This window comes from Ciona robusta, chromosome 1, assembly GCF_009617815.1.
Source record: "Ciona robusta chromosome 1, ASM961781v2".
Taxonomy (NCBI): Eukaryota; Metazoa; Chordata; class Ascidiacea; order Phlebobranchia; family Cionidae; genus Ciona; species Ciona robusta.
The window spans coordinates 13562627-13579834 of NC_143235.1; the positions used below are offsets into that span (position 1 = coordinate 13562627).

The 17208-nt window shown below is 36.4% G+C and overlaps 3 protein-coding genes and 1 long non-coding RNA gene across 5 annotated transcripts; 3 read left to right on the forward strand and 1 right to left on the reverse strand.

The window, feature by feature from the left end:
* The first annotated feature begins 371 nt into the window (after window positions 1-371).
* On the forward strand, window positions 372-2468 carry LOC149743498 (uncharacterized). The gene is made up of 4 exons (XR_016385755.1): window positions 372-1002; window positions 1181-1325; window positions 1422-1625; window positions 2004-2468. It is a non-coding gene; the product is annotated as an uncharacterized LOC149743498 (long non-coding RNA).
* Window positions 2469-6544: 4076 nt separating this feature from the next.
* LOC149743499 (uncharacterized) lies at window positions 6545-12886 on the forward strand. The gene is made up of 10 exons (XM_089885388.1): window positions 6545-6800; window positions 7737-7853; window positions 8352-8449; window positions 8992-9139; window positions 9555-9664; window positions 10026-10141; window positions 10487-10615; window positions 10934-11078; window positions 11280-11424; window positions 12327-12886. The coding sequence occupies exons 1-10, from the start codon at window positions 6678-6680 to the stop codon at window positions 12423-12425; spliced, it is 1230 nt and encodes a 409-aa protein (XP_089741514.1). The 5' UTR covers window positions 6545-6677; the 3' UTR covers window positions 12426-12886.
* On the reverse strand, window positions 12837-17095 carry LOC149743500 (uncharacterized). 2 transcript variants are annotated; one of them, XM_089885665.1, is made up of 4 exons: window positions 16965-17095; window positions 16273-16427; window positions 15849-15991; window positions 12837-15568 (listed from the first exon to the last, which is right to left on the reverse strand). In XM_089885665.1, exons 1-4 carry the CDS (start codon window positions 16967-16969, stop codon window positions 15485-15487), a joined length of 387 nt encoding a protein of 128 aa, XP_089741791.1. In that variant the 5' UTR covers window positions 16970-17095; the 3' UTR covers window positions 12837-15484. The 2 variants fall into 2 exon arrangements, with proteins under 2 accessions (XP_089741791.1, XP_089741792.1); XM_089885666.1 differs by lacking the exon at window positions 16965-17095 and adding an exon at window positions 16584-16958.
* On the forward strand, window positions 13549-15030 carry LOC149743501 (uncharacterized). The gene is made up of 3 exons (XM_089885655.1): window positions 13549-13782; window positions 14019-14177; window positions 14498-15030. The coding sequence occupies exons 1-3, from the start codon at window positions 13629-13631 to the stop codon at window positions 14710-14712; spliced, it is 528 nt and encodes a 175-aa protein (XP_089741781.1). The 5' UTR covers window positions 13549-13628; the 3' UTR covers window positions 14713-15030.
* Window positions 17096-17208: the final 113 nt, after the last annotated feature.

Consider the following 17208-nt stretch of genomic DNA (forward strand, 5'->3'; position numbering starts at 1 on the left):
TGTGAAATTGAAGTCAATTGAAGCGCGCCATTTTGAATCGTATGTGACCCACTTGTCTATTATCGCATATTGGTAATGTGTTATCTGGGTTAGTTTTAGGCAGGAAAAACTAATTTAACCTAAACAAAAAGTTAACCTGTGGCAGATATTCTTTTATCGAGTCTGTATTTATATACTTTTAAGCTTTTGCGTTTTTAAAAGCGACGTTTGACCCGACTTTTACTGACGATTTACGTGAGAAACTTTAACTCTTAACACAGTTTAGCAAGGTGTTGCCATATTCAGGCAGTCTTCCACTTAGTTATTTAAAATTTACTTGTTGGTGATTCATTCTAGTTAAGAATAATATTTATTAAAGGTTAAAAACTAATTTAATCCGAACAAAAAGGTTTACATATGATCTAAAATGCCCTGAAAAGTTTAAATTATTTGTACTAGTATCATCCAGACAGCCAATATTTATATTAATATTACATTTTATAGTAAAGGGAAAGTAGACACTACCGAAGAGTCCTCCAATACGTTACAGATTAGGCTGGTGGGAAATGCTAGAGGTTGGAAGTTATGGGTTAATAGTTAGCGGATAACGTAAGGATTCTTCACTAGCAGCGAAAAAATATTTGCAATGTTTGTATTTTACTAGATTTCATATAACGGTCATTGGTGAAGGCTTTTAATTTATTCAGCCTCTCGGTTATTTGAGATTACGTGAGAATTTTTATCAATTTATTTTTATAGTTGTATCAGTCAATAGTTATTAATTACGAATGGTGCTTTCATACAAATATAATATAGTGGTAGAGTAGTATATGAGAGAACAAACTACATTGTACATACAAGTTTATTTTCAGAGAAATTTTATATCAAAATTATTTCAAAAGTCAAAACGTGGAACACAATGCAGTGAATTTGGATGCAGTATAAAAGCCTGAGGAGAAGTGATAGTGAAGGTAGTGCAGATGAGACCGCAATAAAGAAACTCCATCCACGAACTTATCACTCGTAAGTCAAGATGATTATACAGAGAGTGTTTGCAACTGAAATCAAGAAAATCATATTTTATTGTTATTTAAACATACAAGAGAAAAGAGTTATACAGTAAAATAAACAGATGAAAACCGTAGCTAATTTTAAATTTGATTAGAGTAAGGTTAACATATTTCAAATATATATTTTAAAGATTTTCATGGAGCCCGGATCAAATTTCATAGAGCCCAGAGTCAAACTGGATAAAAGTGCCGTACCAACCAGGTTTAAAAATTTCAAAAAAACTGAAAAAGGATTTCAAAGGCTTCTTTCAACTAGCAAGGGGAAATTACCACAAGGTATGGCTTTAACTTTGCAATTCTTTCTTCATAAACCATATTTACAATAATTAATAAAGTTAAATTTAAACAATAAAGATTAATTTATTCTTTCAGATCTTACAATCGTTAGCCATTGCTACATCTGTTTTGGAAGATAACAGTCCTGTGTTATTTGAAGAACTAAATGATCATATGACTGATTCTTCTGTAATGTACAACCATGTATTTCACTTCATAAAATCACTTGCATTGACATACTGGAAAATTCGGTTTCATCATCTAGGAAAGGAATTTAATCAAACTATTGCTCGACAGTTGGTACGAAAAAAGTTAAATAAATTGGTTCTGTTTAATCACCAATAATGTTTATTGCAGTATAAGACAATTTATAGTAGACTAAAAGTTATTTATATTTTGTTTCCCAGAAATATTAGGTTTAGACATTTTACAGCATGTTTTGGTCAATTTTGTTTTTTAAATTAAATTTTAAAATAAATTTAAAATCAACACAAAGATTTTGAAAATTTGTGGTCAATAGTTGCATATACAGAGAAAGCATATTTTCTTTATCCTGTTGGAACCAACAAGCTGTTTTTAAAACTATGATTGACCAGTTCACAGTAAAATTATCAGTAAAATTAACAATATATATATATACAGATTACAGATTTACTAGCTAAAAAATATGTGTCGCAGAGACCTGGATCAACTGGCTGGTTGAGATTAGTTTCCACCACTGATGCTTGTCCGGATATTCTTCCTCACTAGAAACCTTCCACACACACACAACTGAATACTCATTGGACCAAACAGCGAAACTTTCTTTTTGCTTTATCACCACCATATACTTAAAACATTCACTAAAGCCACATATTTCTTCCTAAAATTATTTACCTGCACCAATTTGTACATTTATTTGTATATAAATATATTTTATATTGATAATATGTTACTATAATGTATTAATTATGTTATCTGTAAGTGTGCCCCTGAAACAGTATACTGTGTACTATTGGTGGAATTTCTTTTTGGGGGTTTTGTTTTTCCATCATGATCCAATCTTTGGATCAAACTTCTTTACAGCTCGATCTCTCATTTTATGTGTTGTGTCTACTTGCTTTGAATACATTTGTTTTAAATAAATAGACCTACACAACTTGATGCGAGTCCATTATACATTGGGGCCTATAACTGCCACACTTAAATTGGCCTATATATAGATACTGCACCTGCCTTGTTTAGACATTATAACTTTAATAAATATTGCTACGCACTAGAATGAATCACCAACAAGTAAATTTTAAATAACCAAGTGGAAGACTGCCTGAATATGGCAACACCTTGCTAAACTGTGTTAAGAGTTAAAGTTTCTCACGTAAATCGTCAGTAAAAGTCGGGTCAAACGTCGCTTTTAAAAACGCAAAAACTTAAAAGTATATAAATACAGACTCGATAAAGGAATATCTGCCGTAGGTTAACTTTTTGTTTAGATTAAATTAGTTTTTCCTGCCTAAAACTAACCCAAAAAACACATTACCAATATGCGATAATAGACGAGTGGGTCACATACGATTCAAAATGGCGCGCTTCAATTGACTTCAATTTTGAACACCAGATGCGCAATCTAGTTATATATATGATATCTATGGCGGGAACGAATGTTACCTTCTTCTTCTATTCTCTCACATTGTCTCTTTCGTATGATTTTGGTTTTCCCCTACATTAAACAGCGAAATAAAGTATTGTAAACGATGTCCTGATCTTATTTAAATTTATTTGTTGCGTGGGATAAGCACGAGGGCACTTTCATATCATAACATTACTATATATTTTGATTCAAGTTACATTTTTGGCCACAGGGAGCCATTATTGGTTGTTAAATTGTTATCCATACATTATACCCTTTGCACATAATATGCCATATTTCCTAACCGGGTTTTAAAAATTAGTAACGCGTTTAAGAGTAGCGGGGTAACGGTTACATATTTCTGTAAATATTATTTGTTTACTTTAACATGGGACGGTAAATAGCTATGAAATACACGTTCTATCTTACCGCAACCTACACTACAAATGCCCGGGGAGAAAAGAAATATAGGAAACAAAATCAGGAACACTTTAGTTGATTACCCCCGCTTTTCGTTGATTAATCCTTGGGTATAAAACAGCAACCTTACAACGCGGGTTCTTTACACGACGTGGCAGCTTGGATCAAGTTTGTTCTGCACCAGATTGGAATTATATTTCAAGATATAAGTTAAGTACTTCTTTATTATTAAACTATAATAACATATGACAGCAGTTATTATAAATCCTAATACTTATTCTACACAGTATTCCATTACAATACATTTCATCTTAATAGGATTATTTAACATACTAACATTATTTAATTAAAGTATTGTGCCTTGCGCATAACTTAACGTTTTAGTTTCTTATTCGATTCTTATTTTTGCAGATTCGCGACGTATCGTTATTACGTCACTATACGTCAGTCGCGACGTGACGTCACCGATTTAGCTTCCGTTGCGTCATAATTGATTTTGTTACATTAGTAGCGAGTCGGGTCGTCGCCGCGTCGTTATCGCTTCTTATTACTACGTCATCGTTACGTCAAACTCGTTTAGTGCAGTGTTGGTTTGACGACGTCACAATGCGGTTTACTTATGCGCATGCGCTTCGTGACTTTTTATAATGGGGCCCCATGCGCGTTTTGCGTCGGCGTAAGGCACATTACTTGTATATTATAATTTTATTTGCGCCATGAGCGTGAAGAAAGAAGATCAAAAGAATTGGTAAAGTATAGTTACAATTGGCATTATTACGTACACGAGTTTTTTTTATAGAAACATCGATGATGTGACGTCACGGAGTGGTGATGATGCAACAGAAGAACCCACTTCGTAAGTTATTGTTACGTCATAATCTTTACTGTTATATAATAAGTTATTGTTACGTCATAATCTTTACTGTTATATAATGCAGACTTAGAAAGATTAATATTTTTTAGAATATGGTATGTGATGTCACAGAGGAACAACCTGGATCGTCACGAGCGAAAGCAAGAACAAAGGTAATTATGACGTAATAATATACACTTGTATTTACCCATTACATCGTTACAGAAAAGTCGGCGAATTAAGCTGCAGAAGGAAAGCGCAAGGTAACTTATGTTTTAACATTATCACTATACAATATAACATAACAACAAATTCGGTATACAAATAATAAGTCTTCTGGAACTTAATATACCCAAGTATCACCAAATATTACAATTAAAACGTAGTACAGTTTCAAATAAACTTAAACTTTAGACATCGACGTAACTATTACGTTTAAAACCATTTTGTGACGTAACTACCATCTTTGTTTTGCAGACGAAGAACAAAGATGAAGACGCCAATATAGGATAAATGGTTTGGCGTTTAAAGTATATTATGTGTGTGTTCGTATGTGTGAGCGTGTTAACTGGTACACCCTTAACAGTGTTGCCTTTAAAAAGATCCCTTATCTGCTGGACCTAGTGTTGCCAGCTGTTTTTGTCAGTCACTACTATAGTGCATTTTGCAAGTCACTAAAATATATGCATTGAAACTATGGCGAACATCTTGCTGGATCAGATTTTGTTGTTGTACACTCTATTGTGTACTTCGTCTACAAAGGTCGAATCTTTCAACGATTCCGTATTGTCCTAATCGCTTGATAAGGAAGCTTTGTTGGTACACATATACTCGAGTAATATTGACACGCCGTATAATATGCGCATAAAATAAACAGTATCCATTTTATTGTTATGATATAATGTATAACCATCACCATGAGACTAATGTTTACAATAAAGCGTCGTGTAGCGTGATTGGGGCGATGGCCACGTCACAGTTACGCTACGACGTCGATACGGTGGGTCAGAGCAGTGTCATGACCCCGCGTTCGGTGCGGTTACGTAAGTTTTGAATTGAGTTACGTCACGGTCGGGTTGTTGCGTGGACGTCGCCGCCAGTGATGCTACGCTCGGATATTTAGGTCACTGTCAATGCGGTTCGTAACAACCTGGCGCAGTTTCGTAACGGTCGATGCGGTGCGTAACATCCGGACGTTATTATATTGTGTGAAAATACGACGAGAGTATCGCGGTACCAACATGGAGACTTGCCCTGCGATTGGGACATGCGGAGCCGTTGTTGGCTTCGACTCCTTGCGGTCGGACATACAATATGGTGTACACTGCAGATGATTATCTTTCAGAATTTGAACCTTTTTTCTTTGAATATATTTCAATGATTATGTCCACTTAAATATTTTTTTTGTAATCGACCATTTTTTGTTATGATTGAGCTGTTGTGTTTATTGCATGCTCTGTTGCACATTTTGTATTTGCACATCGTTGTATTATTTATTTCTTTTTGTCGTTGTCGTGCACATGTGTATGTGCATTCGCTGTATCATTTTTGTCTATTGGGGTTTCTTTAACCTGTGTGGACAGTAACATCCCGCAAGGGTTTCTCACCTAAGTAGAAACCCACTACCATTGGCTGGGGGCTTGTCGTGCCGTAGTGGCTTTCCACCAACGCCAGCCACATAAACTATGAAGGTATTTTAATCCTGTTCTTATTTTACAGAAAGCCGCCTCTATTAAACCTGTAGACAAACGCCACCTATTTTATTTGGCATTTAATCTATTGTATGTAAATTGCATTTGTAAATTTCTTCTCGCGTTTAACATTAACAAATAAACAATCAGGCAAGCTATTTACGGTAGTTCTCATTTTAAACGGTGTAGCTTGATTCCCTCCGCACGTGGGCAGTAGAGGGCTAAAATGCAATGTGGAATTGTTCAATTGATTAAATACAGTCCAGGGTTTATTTCTGACGATTTTTACGGTCTTGCTCGGGACATTGTGCTATAACCATGACGATATATCGATAGGTCACTGCTTATGGTCGTACAGTCACACTTTTACCGTTTTAAATGGACTGTTTAACTTTAAGTGGAAACGCATTGAAAGCACTACTCTTATAATGGAAATTATGTTTTATTGTGATGAGTCGACCGTTGTAGTAAACGGTTAATTAGTATTATGCCTATTAACTTAAATATACATGCTCATTAGTTAGAGCTTTGCTCTCTTGTAGATATAGGAGTAAAATTTTTACAAATTATTGGATGAAAGCGGTGACCGTTAACCTAATATTAAAACGTGATATTTACTTATTTCAACTTTTTAGATAAAAGATATTTTAGGTGAAAGATATCGTTCAGTTTTCTGGTGAATCATTCACATAAAACTTTCCATTAGAAGATACGAACCAAAACTCCCAACCCATGCCATTGAACTTCGGTTAAGAGAAACTCCCTTGGAAGTCTGGCATATGACGTCACGTTTCCGTTTTCCTGTATTGTCGAACAGTGTGCTGTGTGACGTAATAATCCAGCACACAGGTAGCAGGATGGCACGGGTGGTGTTGGTGTTGCTGGCTTTGGTTTGGCAAAATGTGAGTAACTATGTTAATATATAATATAGGCTTTAAATGCTTTACTATGGAATTTTGTAGGTTGGGAATATCCAGTCACGTATTGGCTGTTTACAGTGTTATAAAGACTGTATTATGCGTTTTTACTTTTAATAACGCACATCTCGGGACTGTAATAAAAGCAATATTTAAATATGGTATAGACTGGGGGAAGATGGGACGCCTCTAGCACTTAATGTCCAAATATCCTGATCGCGTTTTAAACATTTAACAACGGTTTATGGGTCGTGAGGATACGGTTTTATATTTCTTTGAATATTCTTTGTTTATAACCTGGAATGGGAGAAATAGAATGAAATGGTGTCTCAATTTTTGCAGCCCTATATGTCATAATGAGAATTAATAAATGTTATACTTATATTTTGCAATGTTAGAAAATTTTTATCCGTTTGTGTATTCCCTTTTTGTCTACAGCCGTGTTATAACCACGATGCATATTGTATGTAGCCTACTTACACATTTTAATAAAGGCACGAATTTAATTTCATAGCGCGCTATAAGATCTTATCTTGAGTGGGACTATAATTGAAATTAATGTTTTCCTTGTTGTCATATTATTAAGCTGTAGACGATCTCATAGTTTTTACATGTTATCAATAGAAATAAATACATAAATTAACAAAACTTACATTAGGGTGGGCATGATGGGACACCTTTTTATTCTACTTTCCCGTTCTATTTGTAGTAAACAAATAACGATCAAAGAATTATAAAATTATACCCCAACGACTACCATTTTTGTTATTGTTAATTGGTCGTTGTTAATTGTTAAAACACGATCCGGATATTTTGTGCTAAAAATGACCGTCTTCCCCACAGTTTATATATTTGATCGCATACAGTATAGCTAGTAAAATAACACGTGGAATCATGAATACCTCCTGCATTATCACCCAGGTAATTGCTGGAAGAGGTCCAACCACAATAACTTTATCTCCCACTGATATAAGAAAGATTGTTTCCATACATAATAAACTACGAAGGTCGTTGTCGTCGTCGAACATGAGATACATGGTAAGCGATGCATGTTTGTGTATATAGACCTTATGTTCTCTGGCGAGTAATAACGGGGGATTATTCTTCTACACCTAACACAAATGCTGTATTACTCACAGTCGAGTTATAACACGGGTGTCTTTTTACACCAGACAAACATGATGTATTTAAAGACCTAATGCGCATTGTAGAGTTGTTACATGGGTGACTTGATCTTATACAGCAGCTAAAACTCATAGTTTTGGGTTCGTGACATGGTGCTGCTAACTTTGTGGTTGTATGTGTCCTTAGAAAAATACCAGTGGTCACCTATGGCTGGCCAAGTTGCCAAAGAATAAAAAGCGTCACCCAAAATGTTACTTACGTGGTAACCTGTATATACGGGCACAGAGTGTATAATATAAAACAGAACACTCGTCTTAAAACGACTGTTGTTGCCTGGCCACGCAGGAATCAATAAGTTACACCAGCACATTCATTATTCAACACAATGTAAATCGAAGCCTTGTTCACCAGACATGGGACGACGAACTAGCAAGAGGAGCCACCGAATACGGAACGAAATGTCAGTTCTCTCACAATAGAGCTGGGTTCCACTCCAAGTTTAGAAACAGGTGTGGCATGTATTGTATATGATACCATATATGCTAAACATACAGTGATTCTATATTTACATATACGGCTTTCAAATTGGAAGTGTGTGACATCTACACATGGATTTACCAAAAGAGAGTAAAAACCTGGGCCATCTTACCTTAACCTACTATACATACTTATGTTTGGCTCTGTCGGCAAGAATTTGGAGGGCTTAAGTTTCGATGTCCTATTCAGTGAAACTCTTGCAGGAAGTTCAGTCAAAATTCTGTAAAATTCTTGCGCCAAAATACAATTTTAGTTCACCACACTGTGGGGAAAGATGAAACACTTTCATTTTATTTTCTTGTCTCATTTGGTAGTAAACAAAAAACACTCAAAAGATTATAAAATCGCATCTTCACGACTCCCATAGACTGTTGTTATTATTTGTTTAAAGCAAGATCAGGATATTGGGATGATATTATGTGCTAAAGATGTCGCATCTTCCTCCACCCTGCTAATGATAATTATATGCCTGGCAGAAACAGTAAATACTACAATATATAACTTTGTTTTGCAGCATAGGGGAAAACATATACGTGTCTCGCTCCCCGCTGTCGAGATTCGACCCCGTTGCAGCAACACAGATGTGGTTTGATGAGAAATCAGATTTCGATTACGCAACTTTAACGTGTGAAGCTAACAAGAAGTGTGGACACTATACACAAGTATGAGATAACTCTACAGTTGTATCATGTTAGAAGTACATATATGTTACAATGTTTTCCTATCTTTTGATGGCCACGCAGCCTTAAACAATTAACAACGGTCTATGGGAGCCGTGAGGATACGATTTTATAACTTTTTTATTGTTCTATGTATACTACCATTTGGGACAAGAAAATAGAATAAAATCTTTTCCCAGCAGTGTCTCATCTTTTCCAACCCTATTATATGGATATTATCTGCTGATATCCTAATTCCAAACTGTACCAGTTATAAGTAATTACGTACATAGTGTCAACCGCCGGTTTGTAACGACGAGCCAAGTGTTCGTTAAACAACTTCCTGACCGGCCTAAATCTGCAAATATTGCGATAATTTTGTTGCAATTCCGTTTAATTTGTTTTTATTCCATATAAGGTAGCATGGGCTGCGTCATACAAGATCGGTTGTTCGCTCACAATGTGCGATTACGTCAGTGATTTTGAGCACGAGGATTCACATCTCTTTATTTGTAATTATTCACCAGCGTAAGTTGAAATATTACTGCCCACGATACAACACAAACTTACACTGAGTTAGCTATTTAAAACAATTCTGCTGTAATTAAACAAAGTGTGTATAAGGATTATAGTAGGGTGGGGAAAGAAGGCACACACCTTTCACTCCCTTTCTCTCGTCCCATTTGGTATAGTAAGCAAAGAACATCCTTATAACTTCCATAGACCGTTGTTAATTGTTTAAAACACAATCATGATATTTGGATATTATGTGCTAAAGGTGTCACGTCTTCGCCCAACTTACTATATGTTACTTATACATTGTGTATTGTACCTGCTGTTTACGTCATAGGTATACGTTACTAGCTTGACGTAAACATTTTTCATGCAGGGGAAACGTATATAGTTCAGTGGATGGCAAGCCTAAGATGATGACCCCGTTCTTGGTGGGAGGGGCGTGTTCTAAGTGTGAGGATACAACGGATACTTGCAACAATAAACTGTGTGGTAAGGTGTTGGGGTGGTTGGGTTATGTGTATAGTATTGTAGGTGTAGGATAGCAGCGATAATGCGTTAAACTATTATTGCGGATGTTTTGAAATGTAAAACATATGGTATATTTAAAGGTTTGGGTGTTTTTTATTTACAGCAATAAGGTTTGTATGTTGGTATAGTATACTGTGGGGTAAAATTGGTGCAGTTATATAGCACATAACATTCAAAATGTCCTAATCGTGTTTTTAGCAATTACTCACAGTGAGCATAGGGTGGAAGAGTTACGGTATACCATTGATTTTCAATACCAAGAACCCTAATATGTTGATTAAACCAATCTCCTACACTTATCTACAGCAAACGCGCTCAGAGATACAACCCATCTTAACCTTCCCCCACAAAACCCCCCAACACTTGGTCCTTTAGAACCCCTGGCTCCATTGTCACCTGATAAAGTTGAGTGTGACGTCATGCAGACGTCATCAGGTATGTTGTTGGAGCATTTATCAATATCTGTATCTATAATAACACACTTATAATAACACCAATTTAAGTATAGTATGGGATGGGGTAAGATGGGATACCGTCAGCACAAAAGTTCCCATATTTCCTGAACGTGTTTTAAACATTTCACAACACTATTTTAGAGTACATGTCCCAAAATACTATATATGGTATAACGTGTAAGCGTGTACAAGATGTATGAAACAGAACATCCAGGTTATAACGAGTGTCTCTGCCTCACCACGCGAGGTTTAACAATTGATAACATGAATTATTGCACCCATCATCGTGTTATTACAGGCAAGAGTTTGGTCGCAGCAGTGGTCATATTATCCTTGTTCTTGGTTGCTCTCTTGTTTTACACATTACGTCGTGAGAGGTCAAGGTTAAACACCAGACTTACTGTGATGAACCCTAAAGCGTCCACGGCACATACACGGTTCAGGTGATGATTTAAATGCAGATTTAACTCAAATTTTTGTGTATCCGCCCTACTATAATGCAATATTCGTATGTTCGTCGTTGCACTCCTTTTAAATGGTCAACTTATTTCCGCCCACCCCTTTCTAGAATTGCTTGAACTGCGCAACCACTGTAAACCAATTACAATAATGGTGACCGTTAAACAACTTTCGTTTCTCACCAGCAATCAAAACACTCCTGTCCCATCGAGACCTACGTCACCAAAACGTCATTCCATAATTTCCAACAACAGTTTGAATGTGAACAAACTGCATGGCAACAGCAACTTAAGAAAATCATCGTCGCCTGCTATCATCGTGCAACGAATGGTGGGTGACTGGGTGTATCGCTGTAAACTGCTATATATTGTAGTGTGTAAATCTTATATGAAACCAAAGCTTATACGAAATCATAATTGTGCTCCAATCCAGTGATCACTAATAAAGTTGTCTTATTGTCAGCCATACAGAACTCGTTTTACACACTAGTTTTAAAACGACTGTCGCGCACTTGTTTTAAAGCACACTCGTTTTAAAATGACTGTCGTTGCTCCACCACGCGAGGATAAATTCATTTATTTCAAGAAATTAAACTTAATGTGATTCGCGTTCTAGTGAATATTTATCAAGCAAAACTCTTCCGGCAAAATTGCCCCCTTCGTTTCTACGATCAAACTGACCTGAATATAACTTTTAAAAGTCAATTAACCTTGCCAGCAAACATTTACGATAACATTGATTTAGCTATAAAATTGCTGTGCACATATATTTGTATACATTATACCCTCATTTGACCAAGGACTGTTTGCTTAAAGTTAATATTTCCGACTAATGTTTGATAGCAATGTTTGAATTACTGTGTGTGTACAAACGTTTGCAAAAGATTGCAATAACAAAGTGTAGCAATCATTTATTGCGCTTTTATATATGCAGGGTGGGGAGGTGGGACACCTTTCATCCTATTTTCTTGTCTCATTTGGTAATAAACAAAGAACATTTAAAGAATTATGAACCGTATCCTCACGACTACCAAACAGACCGCTGTTGATTTTTTTAAACTCGGTCTGGACATTTGGATATTAAGTGTTAAAGGTGTCCCGTCTTTCCCCACCCTGGTATATATGATCATTAGGTCACAGGTGTTCATACACTTTGTGCCAGCTTACGAGTTACTATGTATGTTACTTTGTGCTTGATTCTTTTTTGGTTAATTAATACCTAAATGCTCACAGGAAGGGCGAAGGTTCCTACCTCCAAACACATACAGTGCACCAACCACACCATGCAGACCTAAACCACCTGTCCCACCAAAATTTATCAACCGAGTGTAAAGCATACAAGTCACCCGCCTTGGATTTGAATCCAAGATCTTTTTTTGCCAAAATATTAACGCCTTGAATCCAAGGCTGTTGCTAATAATCAGTGTTTTATTTCACAGTATTTCATAATATTTATCTACTACGCCTCGTAAGTTGTTGTCCCGCCCCACGAGGATAAATATGTAGACGCACATTTACACTGCTATTGACGAACGTTAACGTTCTTCAAGCCTCTAATAGGAGCAATAGCTGGACCATTGGTTTAAGCTGTAATTTGCCAAGTATTATGTATTTTTTGTAATACATTTAGCAATTTAACACGAATGTGATAGATTGAAACGCTTACAAAGCATAATGAGCGTGTTTAGTATTGGTTTTAATCGAAAACGTGTTTTATTGTTATACCATGCCTTTTTCCGTGTATTATTTTTTGTTACTGTAATCCGAAACAAATACAAGTTAAGCTATGTTAACCATTAATGCGTATTTAGCATTCCATGATTTCAACTTTCCGACCTCGTCGGATGAGTTGTTCAAACACGAAACCACCAAGGACAAATAACAAATGTATTTTGACCATTTTCGACTTCATATTTCGTCCATGGTAACTCATAAGCTGGCACAAGGTAGGGGAAACAGTACACCCGTGTTATAACAATTTTCGTTGCTCCATCACGCGAAGATAATAATTTATATTTACCCATAACATGCATTTAGAACTTTATTTGTTTGTAAAGTTAAAATATTGCAACCATGCTGCAAAACAAATGTGACGTCATTGCATCGTCATCACTTATCTTGCTGATGTAAATTTTATGAATAAAACTTGCAATGCACAAGTTCATGGTTCAGGCAAATTTACTAAACGTCCTCGCGTAGTTTTAAGTTTAAACCAAAGTTCTTGTTACCAGTAATTCCCATTACTGTGTTGGATATTTTTGGAACTCTCCTATCGCGAAGCCTTCGATTCACAGAACGACTCTCATTATGACGTCATAAGATTGTCAATCCGCCTTCGCGATTCTCTTTCTCGGACCACTCGCTGCAATTCTCGCCATTCTTTCGCTGTGTTTGCTCAGAGGTTACGTTAGGTCGAATAGTAAATCGGTTACTCCAGGTCGCGCGAGTGGCGTGAGAATCGAGCGAACGAAATCGTCGTTATAAACGCGAAGTCGGGCTTCTCTGTTTCATTCGTAGACTGATATAAACGTAACAATGCCGCCTGTGACGTCAAATATAGTATTGAGGGTATATGAGAGCCAGCCAAAAGTTGAAAAGAAAAAGCTTAGAAGTCCGAAACGAACAAGAAAGTCACCGAGAAATAATCGAAAAAATGAACAAGATCTTAAACTTGATACGAAAGAAATATGTAAGTTAATTATTTAGTCGTATTATTTATGGGTGAAAACTTACCGCGAGCCACTTTACGGGATTTAGGCGATTACCACTATACCACATAATTATTAAGTTACCCCCGACTGGATTGGAACTTCTAACATTATATTCTTAATTTGGTTCATAGTGAATATGGGGATAAAAATATAGTGTTTTTGGACTTACACTTTAAATTACAGTTTTATAAACGAATCAATCTTTTATTTTAAGGTGGCAACAGACTTGTGTACACTCGTGACTCTTTAATGGCATTCCGGGATTCCCCCACCTCGAGAGTTGCCCCCAGCCTCCCGATCATACCAGGAGTTACAGCACCCAGAGAACCAAAAGAAATGCCAGAAAGCTTGAAGTTAAAACTACAGAAGAAAGGTAAGAATATCTGGTGTGCAATGTTTGGTATAAATTATTTTATTATTGGCACGTTATAATGGCTGTTATTTATGGTTAATTTTGCATTCTTTTCGTCCTATTATCTTTTTACGTTTCTTACTCTAACCGAAAAAATTAATAAATTTTAAGTTGTTTGCTCGGTTCTTACCCACAGTTAAGCTTATGCATGCTAGCGTAGCGGGGTCGTTATAACATGGGCGTTGTTTCATACACCTCGTGGCAGCTTACGAGCTGCGACGTACGTCACTTTATGGGTATTTTAACATGACCCATTTTTATTTCCCCCCTTTCATTCACAGGAATTATAATCAAAGAAAATGTTCTACCACCTACGTCACAAAACGGCTCATTGACGTCACAAGTGGATTCAGTGACGTCACAAAAGGACCGCTCGAAGCAACAAAAGAAACCTCTGACGTCACAGAACACTTCACATACCTTAAAACTTTGTTCTTCTGACGTCACAAAGCCCCTATGTGACGCCTTTAACTCGTGCATGCTTCACGTGATTTAAACCATCCGTATGACGTCATTATTACGTCACTAATTTAATTTAAAACTCCTGTACACAGTTTTATATCCTTTGAAATTCCACTCTTATACACCGCGTGTTCCGTTTCAATGCAAACTTGTCCATATATTTCCTATTTATTACTTAGTGTGTTTAAGCTAATAATTCGTTGAATTAGGTCACCACCCGCTTTACAATTGTTCTTTAATAATGGTATTTAATGCCGATAGCGCTGCGTGATTATGACGTCACAGGCGCATGCTCCTCACGTGCGCGACCTCATTGTTCTTTATTGTTAAACAATAAACGTTACTTGTGATAGTGGCGCGTTTCTGAGTAAGAGATTTATGGCGTAATTATGTAGTTAATGATTAGCTTAAGGCCACTACAGCGTAACCTATACTCTACATATGTAAAGTACTACATTATGATACGAAATGAGACCTGGGATCATGTTTAGGTATCTATGTTGGGATTTAGGCCAAGTTGGCTCATTACCCTAACACCAGTACTATGTTGACACTCCATATCGCATGGATCTCACCAGACGTTGAAGCCTGTCGCTTCCGCGAAGATGGTCCAGGGCTTTAATGGTAACATTACAGCGTAATTCCTTTTATATTCAAGCTATCTTCGAAAACTAAAAAACATAGAAACAATATAAAACAAATGAACTGAAACACCCGCTTTGTGATGTCACACAACCAATTTTTGACGCCGAAGCAAAAACGATTCGCGTAATAACGTCAAAATTTCCATTCGGCAGATGGCGCCCTTACCGTTCAAGGGGGGCAGGGGTTTCCGCTAGGTCCAACAGAAGTTGTTCTTCAGCGGTTCGCCATTTAGGCCGTAGGTATATCTATAGAAATGTTTGAATGTGTATAGCAAATTGTAAAACGATGGTTAAATCTGGTATAAAATGCAACATACTAATATACTATATTTTAATAACTCGTCTGTGGACATCCGAGTGGCAACCATGGTTAAGCCACTCAGGTTCCCACCCACGAGAATATAAATAACCAAACCAACCAAAAGTCATGTATGCTTATCCACACACCATCATAGATTTAGAAACTCGACTGTCAATAAAAGTTTTATCAGCTGTTAGTTAAAAACTAACGAGTACATAGTTTTACCTCCACGTAAACTATTGTAGCTATGATAGCAAAGAACACGCCAACAATCGCAATATATAAGTTAATTGGTCGTCCCATAAAACGAGACGAAACTCGGTTCTGTAATCTTTCAAGAGACCTTCGACCTCTTTCCTGAAATTTGCCTAAAAATATTAAAATGGTGTAAATTTTGGCATAAAAAGAAAAGAGCCTTTTTTATATATGCGAGGTCCTACGTGCCCTACGGCAGCTATAAGGGCACGTCAGGGGACCTGGGATTTAAGACAGAGTATGCGCATTGCCCCCTAAAACGAAGATAATGCAGCCTGTTTAATCTATGTGGTTATAACCGTGATAGTAATTTTAAAACACTATATTTACTTAAGCTTGTAACCGTGTAACTTACAGTGCTAAATTGTAACCGCATTCTAATAGTTTGTTTTACCCCATGCTCCTTCTTGCATTCGCCGCGTCAGAGGTATTGCACTATAGAATGAGTGGCGTTTGCTGCCACCTTCAGTAGTTTCCTTATCCTGTACCTCAACGTCTTTATCAGTATTGCTTGTTTCGGGGACATTATTCGCCTTTTCTGTTGCCATTCTGTATACAAATATACATCGTATATTTAAAGTTTTAGTGCCAAACATCAGATGTTCGAGTAGTAAAATTCGGAATATTTTTATTTAGTTAAATGTGATATGATAATAAACCATCACGGTAAATGAACTTGTACGGTATTAAAGTATACTCGCTTACCTGTTTTTAGTATAAATAGGGATAAACTACGCACTTATACTAATTTTTTGTCTTAATGCAAAAAAAGTTTTCTGATTTAAAAATATATAATTTACGAATAGCATTGTGACGAAAGAATCTTGTGTTTGACGTCATCTGGGTGGTATAAAAATGGTATAAAAAATTCTAATAACAAACTTAATATACATTTTATTTAAAATTGTGGGTGAAACTATTTATTTGTAATCAATTAGGTTTTGGAGCTTAACAGAGAAATTCCGTTGCCAGCTTCGAATACAGATTGTTGAAAAACTGCCAATGTTTCCGGTTATTGCTGAAAATATTTTGTTAATCAAGTACCATGACAACTTAACGATACTTTGTGTGCCTATAAATACGTACGTCATTAGCTCTAGAACGAATGGCGGTGTGTTTGTGGTAATCTGTAATTATCATTCACTCCGACGTGTAAATGGCCTTGGGCAAAAGAAAGCGACACAGATTCGTTGTTTCACCGCTCTCGAAAGTCCAAGTTTCTTGATCATAAAAAGAGTTGTTAAAGCATTATTGTTTAACGAGTTTCGTAGGTCAAAATAATTCACTTGGTGAACAGCGACAGTTTTTTGTTGAACCTCAATTTGGCATG

Coding starts and splice junctions, on each gene's coding strand:
- LOC149743499 (XM_089885388.1), top strand. CDS start 6,678: ATGACGTCACGTTTCCGTTTTCCTGTATTGTCGAACAGTGTGCTGTGT. Junction 6,801..7,736: donor TGGCTTTGGTTTGGCAAAAT/GTGAGTAACTAT, acceptor ATTATCACCCAG/GTAATTGCTGGAAGAGGTCC. Junction 9,140..9,554: donor AGTGTGGACACTATACACAA/GTATGAGATAAC, acceptor ATTCCATATAAG/GTAGCATGGGCTGCGTCATA.
- LOC149743501 (XM_089885655.1), top strand. CDS start 13,629: ATGCCGCCTGTGACGTCAAATATAGTATTGAGGGTATATGAGAGCCAG. Junction 13,783..14,018: donor ACTTGATACGAAAGAAATAT/GTAAGTTAATTA, acceptor TTTTATTTTAAG/GTGGCAACAGACTTGTGTAC. Junction 14,178..14,497: donor GTTAAAACTACAGAAGAAAG/GTAAGAATATCT, acceptor TTTCATTCACAG/GAATTATAATCAAAGAAAAT.
- LOC149743500 (XM_089885665.1), bottom strand. Junction 15,992..16,272: donor AATGCAAGAAGGAGCATGGG/GTAAAACAAACT, acceptor TAATATTTTTAG/GCAAATTTCAGGAAAGAGGT. Junction 15,569..15,848: donor CTACAATAGTTTACGTGGAG/GTAAAACTATGT, acceptor ACATTTCTATAG/ATATACCTACGGCCTAAATG.